The sequence below is a fragment of the Phoenix dactylifera genome, chromosome 7 (genome assembly GCF_009389715.1).
Source record: "Phoenix dactylifera cultivar Barhee BC4 chromosome 7, palm_55x_up_171113_PBpolish2nd_filt_p, whole genome shotgun sequence".
In the NCBI taxonomy this organism is placed as follows: domain Eukaryota; kingdom Viridiplantae; phylum Streptophyta; class Magnoliopsida; order Arecales; family Arecaceae; genus Phoenix; species Phoenix dactylifera.
Window position 1 is genome coordinate 8,795,803 of NC_052398.1, and position 6,501 is coordinate 8,802,303.

The following is a 6,501-nucleotide window of genomic DNA, read 5'->3' on the forward strand; positions in this document are numbered from 1 at the left end:
GTGCATGTTATGAGTCACTTCGTGTTACGTCTTGACTGGTAGAGGACCCAAGTATTAGCTAAATTTCATGTTTTAACGGAATTGCTATAATAGCTTTACTTCTTAATTTATCATTTGGGGAGATTTTATTATTCAACCCTGTCATGATGGCGCTTTATGCTGAGTCAATAGCTTTACTTCTCACTTTATCATTTGGGAGATTTTATTATTCAACCCTATCATGATGGTGCCTTATGTTAAGTCTTGTAACGGTTGATTGGCAAGCTGAAGTCCGCTTTTCGTATCCTCATCGAGATTCACGGCAGGCAATGATGATGCTATTATTTTTAAATTTTTCTCAATTTTTTTTTTCACAAGCCATTACATACTACGCTGCGAATCACATTGGACATGATAGACTAAAACATTAGGTATCAATGGCAAATTTGAGATGATCAATATTGCTCCCGCAGAATTCGATCCGGCTGTAGAGGCTTAGAGGTGTCAGCCTATTTGCAGAAAAATGCTGATCTGGATACAAAAGAAGAAGAGAAAGGTTTGCTGAATTGGCTCCAATAGTTCGCTGAATTGGCTCCAGTCGAATCTTCCGATGCTAAAGTTAGAGAGAAATTTGGAATAGCAACAAAAAATCGTAAATATGAAGAAAAAGATTGCTGCAGAGTATTGTCTTCCTCTAGTCAGCCTTCTTATCTTGGCCTTCTTATCTCAGCCTCGGCCTTCACTTTGGCGTGAGACTTCATCTTGGCCTTGGTCTTCTCATAGACCTGCTAGCTTGCTAAAAAAGAAGAGAGCAAAATGGTGGACAAGGAGTTGAGAGCCTCTTACCATAAAAGCTTTGAGTTATGATATCCCCTAGCTATGAGAGCTCTTGATTATGAGAGCTCCTCTTTGGAGGTCCTTTGATCCTCTTTATATAGGCGTTGGAGTAAAAAGCTATGTCCACCTATGTTGGCACTAAGTTCCAAATTGAGGTTAGAGCGCGGCTTGAATGGCCTTGAGGTCAGCAGGTGCCGAGGTGGATGAGGTGTGGAGAGTTGATCTCCTTCGAGGATCGTCTGCAAGAAATCTGTTTATTAGAGAGTTTCCGGTGAGGCACCTCAGAGCCTCCACAGCGAGACCAGATTCTATGGCAACAAATACAAAAAAAAATATTGAAAAAGCATCATTGAAATCGAGAAAATAACTGATAATATAAAATCCAAGATGGTCAACCTTTTGTGATAGATGTAACCTTGATTATAACAAAACTAAAACCAGAAAACTAACGTGCACCGTCACACTAATATATATAAGAAATATTGTAAAAATTATGGACGCGTTTGCTTCACAACCAGGATCAGAATTAGAATCGGAATGAGAATCGAAATAGTCATATTCTCCAACATATTTAGTTCATAACTAGAATCAAAATTAAAATTTAAATACTACAAGAAGAGTATGGATTGGGTTTGCAAGCATTGGGGTGTTCCCATTCCCTCTCCTAGAAGTGGAATGAGAATGTAACTCCTCGCAACCAAAGGTTCGAAAGGAAAGTCACTTATTCCTATTTTTATTTCTGAGTTCAACCCCTTCTAACTAAATATGCCCCGTAGATATATGATGTTAAGAAAGGAGGACGGGAAGAAAGTGACAAGAAGGAGCGAGGCAAGGGGCATCAGCAAAAACGTGGCACGCCAGTTGCAAATAGGGCTATGGCCACACCACGGTCAGTTCAACAAAGTTATTGGGTCTGCCTGCCCTGTAAAAGGAGCTCCAAATCTCCATATTCCATTAAAGAATTTGCAGTCTAAACTCGGGTCTGCCTTAACGTGAACTTAGGATTTGGAAGACTGCATGAACCACATAGTCAACAACTGGTGACCTACCAAATGGATCAATTGGTGTCATTCTAGTCCTGCAAGTACTCCTGAAGCTTATGGTCACAAATTCGGCATTCAAGCTAAAAGACCAGTTTGAAAGATACGCTCGACCGGAAAAATACTAAACTAGGACAATAGTGATAAAAGATAGAGCGAAAGATAAGTGTCGGAAGACAAGTAATGCTACATGGCTTCTATTATATGCACATAATTACTTCACCTATTATGTGATGAGAGAGGATTCCTGCAATTAGCCGGTTGCTGAATCAATAATTATGGACATGAGGAATTTTGGGGTGTGTGAACAAGAGGCGCTCCAAGGCATTTTTTGAAAAAAAACAAAAAGAATAGGTTGGCCTGTAGTAAAGATTTAGAGGCTTGAAAAAAGAAATTGCAAGAATTCAGAGAACATGAACAAGAAAAAGATATGAAAAAAATTAATAACATGTATGGCTATTATTATATCTATGCATACACTTGTGTAAAATAAAAGGAAAGGCAAAATCAAAATTAATGTGCGGGTAATTTTTAGTAACCTACGAATAATTATAGATAAGAATGCGCTCGCCAACTATTGTCTTACTATTTATTGGTGAAGAGATAACATTGGATATTGGCTTTATCAGAATTAGGCAGGGGTGGAACCTTAATTAAGCTCTTAAATTCATGAATTATCAAAAATAAAAAATATTTTTGGCTAAATGTTTAACGATTAAAAATTATGTAAGCAGATTTTATTGTTATCATGTTTAAAAATTTGGACTCCAAAACGTACACGCGGTCCTCTTGTTGGATTCGCCAATAACATTAACGGAATCAATCAGATCTTAACGTGGGCACACGCTGTGGGTTCCACACGCTCACTCCCCTATAATTCTTTCATTAAACAAATATAAATAAAGAATGAGTCAAGCGCAGCTATTCCCACCCAATCTCGCCCTCCTCTTCCCATTCTTTCTTCCCTCGCTTTATAGTAGTTAGTGGCCATCACGTTCTCTCCATCTCTCTCTCAATAAATCCATCACCTTCTTCTCGTTCTTCCTTTTTTTCCACAAAAGCTTGGAAGCAAAAACTCTTCTTCCCTCTTCCCCACTCTGCTTCCCTTCACTTTCCTCTGTTTTTTTTTTTGACAAGGGTCTCTATCCTCTGTTTGTTCTTAAAGTTGCCATTTTGGAGATTTTTGCTTGCTTGATTTGCTCTCTCTAAGTCAATTCCCATCTCTGGGATCCGTCATTCTTCTGTCTCTCCTGTGGGGGATCTTTCAAATTGCTGCCTTTTTGGAGCAATACTCTTATCCTTTCTTTCTGGATTCTCTCATTGTCTCCCTTTTGCTCTGTTTTAAATTTGTGAGTTGCTGGGTTTTCACTTTTGCGCTCCTTTGTGTTTTCGACCGTTGGTGAGTGGTTGGGTGGCTGGTTGCCTTTTTTGTTGCTCTGTTTTGGTTCTTGGACTCTACTGTTCATGTGTTGGGAGTGCTATGTCATTGGCCGTTGGAGCTCTTTCCAGTTCTGAAACCATGGGATTCCAGGAGAACAAAGAGATTGCTGAGAAAAATGGGAGTTTGATGGCAAGCGAAGGAGAAAAAGTGGAGAAGAGAGAGGATGGGGACGACGTAGAGGAGGGTGAGGGGGAGGAGGGCCTCAACAGGCAGATGAGCGAGGCCTCTCTCTATGCCACTGGGGATGATGATGAGGAGGAGGATGGGAAAGGGACCAAGGGAATCGATTTGGGGCCTAAGGTTAGTCTCAAGGATCAGCTGGAGAAAGATAAGGTTCGGTGCCATTTCTGTCCTTTGGGTTGCTTCCTTGTTCTTCCCAGTTTCATTCCTTTGTTTTGTTGTAATTATTGGTACTTATGGGTTGCTTTCCTTGGCATGTGTTCCTCTGGGGGGCAGGATGATGAGAGCCTGAGGAGGTGGAAGGAGCAGCTTTTGGGGAGTGTGGATTTGAGCTCCGTAGGAGGTACCCCACTCTATTTCTGCAAACTTTTGTTTGTTTATTATGTACTTATTAAAGGATCCATATTTTTTTATGTATAAATTTTGGCTTCTGTTGGAGGCTGTCCATTTTTCTCTCTCTCTCAAACTGTTGTTTTTGTGTAAGTCTTACTTGAGCAAGATACCTGTAGATGAATTACTAAGTTACTGTTTCAGTCTGTTACTTTGTCCATTCTGCTGTTTCTATCTCAAACTTAGTGAAGGTTGAGCTTTTACCCTATCCCCTCTGTGCTCTGTTTACCAGAAGTTTTCAGTATTACTTTCTGCCTTCAATTTTGTTGCTGCTTCTGCTCTGATCCTTTAACAAAATTTGGAAGTAGAGGTTCAGATATTAACTTATCCCTATCATTGCATTAAGCCATAGCTGAATTTTGGGAAATGGGTCCCCAGCAGTTGCTCCTTTTTTTGTTTATTTGTTCTTCTATGAGTTGTTCTGATTTTATTCTAAGCCAGCTTGGCGATCGTTTTGTGTTTGGTATACTAATTGCTCGACTTTATTATAGAAAATTTGGAGCCAGAGGTTAAGATCCTAAGTCTTTCAATCCAATCTCCTGGTAGACCTGACATGGTCCTTCCACTTCCTATGGTCACCAATTCCAAGGGTGTATGGTTTACCTTGAAAGAAGGCAGCCCCTACAAGCTCAAGTTCTCGTTCTCTGTGAGCAACAACATTGTCTCTGGCCTGAGATACACCAACAGAGTCTGGAAAACTGGTGTTAAGGGTGAGCTTTCCATCTCAAAGTTGGCATTTCAAATTGCGAATAGCCTCTTTAAATGCAATGCTTAATAAATTGCTTCAAACATGAGTTGATTCTATTATGCTCTTAAATCAATTCATTCTTCTTTTGTATCAGAAGAAAATTATTTTTTTCTTCTCATGCGATTAGAAAGAGGCACTATGTTTAAGTTTTAAACTCGTTGGTGTTAAAAATTGATGTCTGACTCGAGCGTTTTCTACTTCAGTGGACAGCACAAAGGAAATGTTAGGTACCTTCAGCCCTCAACTTGAGCCTTACACATATGAGGTACCAGAAGAAACCACTCCCTCTGGTATTTTTGCGAGAGGATCATATTCTGCAAGAACAAGGGTATGATCATGCTGCTCGTTCTACAAACTAATTAAACATGAGTTCTGTTTATATACATATAAGTTTCCTTAAAAGATTCCAATGTTTTAAAAATGAATTACCTGAAACTTAAAAAAAGTTTAAATGTGTGCTGATGAATTGGACATTGTAGTGGAACCAACTGTGCAGTCTTATAATCATGACCATACCATTTATTTCAATATTATTCTATTGTCATAAAATTATGATGGTATAATATTTATATAAGCTTGGTATGATCAACAATGTTTCAAGGCGCATTTCCAGGGGAAAAGCAAAAGAAATATAAGTCAGACTTAAATACTTCTTTGTTATCTTTTTCTAGAGAAACATATCATCCATGCTTGCTCTTCTTGCAGTGGTTCTCTATTGCACCACATCAATGTGCCTTGATCCGATTGCCTGTGAGGATCCGTGCGGGCGTGTGTTTAGTCCCACATTGGTTATTCGCTGGGTAGATCTTGGGTACTTATACAGGATCAAGGAACCCAAACAATACCTTCCGGCTAGCCATTTTGGGTGAGGTCCTGGGTTGTTACAAATGGTATCAGAGCGGACCCAGCCCATAACCTATGTGGACTGGGGGACACTGCAGCACGGATCCATTGGAGCTGACCACGAGCCAATCGTGGTGTTTGTGATTAGATTTGAATAGATATGAACCCTTAGCCTGACGAGGACGTCAGGGCTTGAACGGGGGGAGTATGTGAGGATCCGTGCGGGCGTGTGTTTAGTCCCACATCGGTTATTCGCTGGGTAGATCTTGGGTACTTATACAGGATCAAGGAACCCAAATAATACCTTCCGGCTAGCCATTTTGGGTGAGGTCCTGGGTTGTTACATTGCCATTCAAAGCCTTTATTGTTTTCCTAATGTCATGACTTTCTTGTGCCAGTTTCTTGATGATGATGGCAAGTGCTACTTAGAGATCAATTACACATTTGACATCCGTAAAGAATGGCCGTCGACGACCAGTTGAGAGCACCGTCTCCGTCTTGAGAATTTGCATGCCTTGAGAGGCTTTGAATTATCTCAGCAATTTCAGCAAAATCCAGTTGGTGATAAGAAGAGAAAGGCTAAATATCTCTGAGGGCATCACTTATGAGGAAGCTTGGTACTCTGAGATCTATCCTTTTCTTTTACTTGTTAGTCTGCAATGCCATTGTGGGTGAAGGAATTTATTTGTTTGGTTGTTTTCACTCCTTTCTTGTTGCAAGTTTTAACCATCTGTATATGGATTGTTAAGGAACAGCATTGACAGAGTCACATGAATTACTACTATTAGTCTATTTGGCAGCGCATAAACACCGGCTTGTTCTTGCACAGACGTCAGCTGATTTTGTTCCTTGAAGGAATTTTTATGCATGACTGTTCCAAAAATTATTGTATTCAATGATTGTTACCTATCAGTGAGTTATATATTATCTATCAGTGAGTTATATTATCTATCAGTGAGTTATATATTATCCATGACCAACCCTGTGGTAATTTTCCAAACCATGCATCTGCCTGTATACATGTACTCTTCCACTCAAATGCT

At 39.8% G+C, this 6,501-nt stretch overlaps 1 protein-coding gene across 1 annotated transcript; it reads left to right on the top strand.

The window, feature by feature from the left end:
- The first annotated feature begins 2,788 nt into the window (after positions 1 to 2,788).
- Positions 2,789 to 6,407, top strand: LOC103711360 (rho GDP-dissociation inhibitor 1-like). Its single transcript, XM_008797472.4, has 5 exons — positions 2,789 to 3,630; positions 3,754 to 3,820; positions 4,359 to 4,577; positions 4,819 to 4,943; positions 5,857 to 6,407. The coding sequence occupies exons 1-5, from the start codon at positions 3,337 to 3,339 to the stop codon at positions 5,938 to 5,940; spliced, it is 789 nt and encodes a 262-aa protein (XP_008795694.1). The 5' UTR covers positions 2,789 to 3,336; the 3' UTR covers positions 5,941 to 6,407.
- Positions 6,408 to 6,501: the final 94 nt, after the last annotated feature.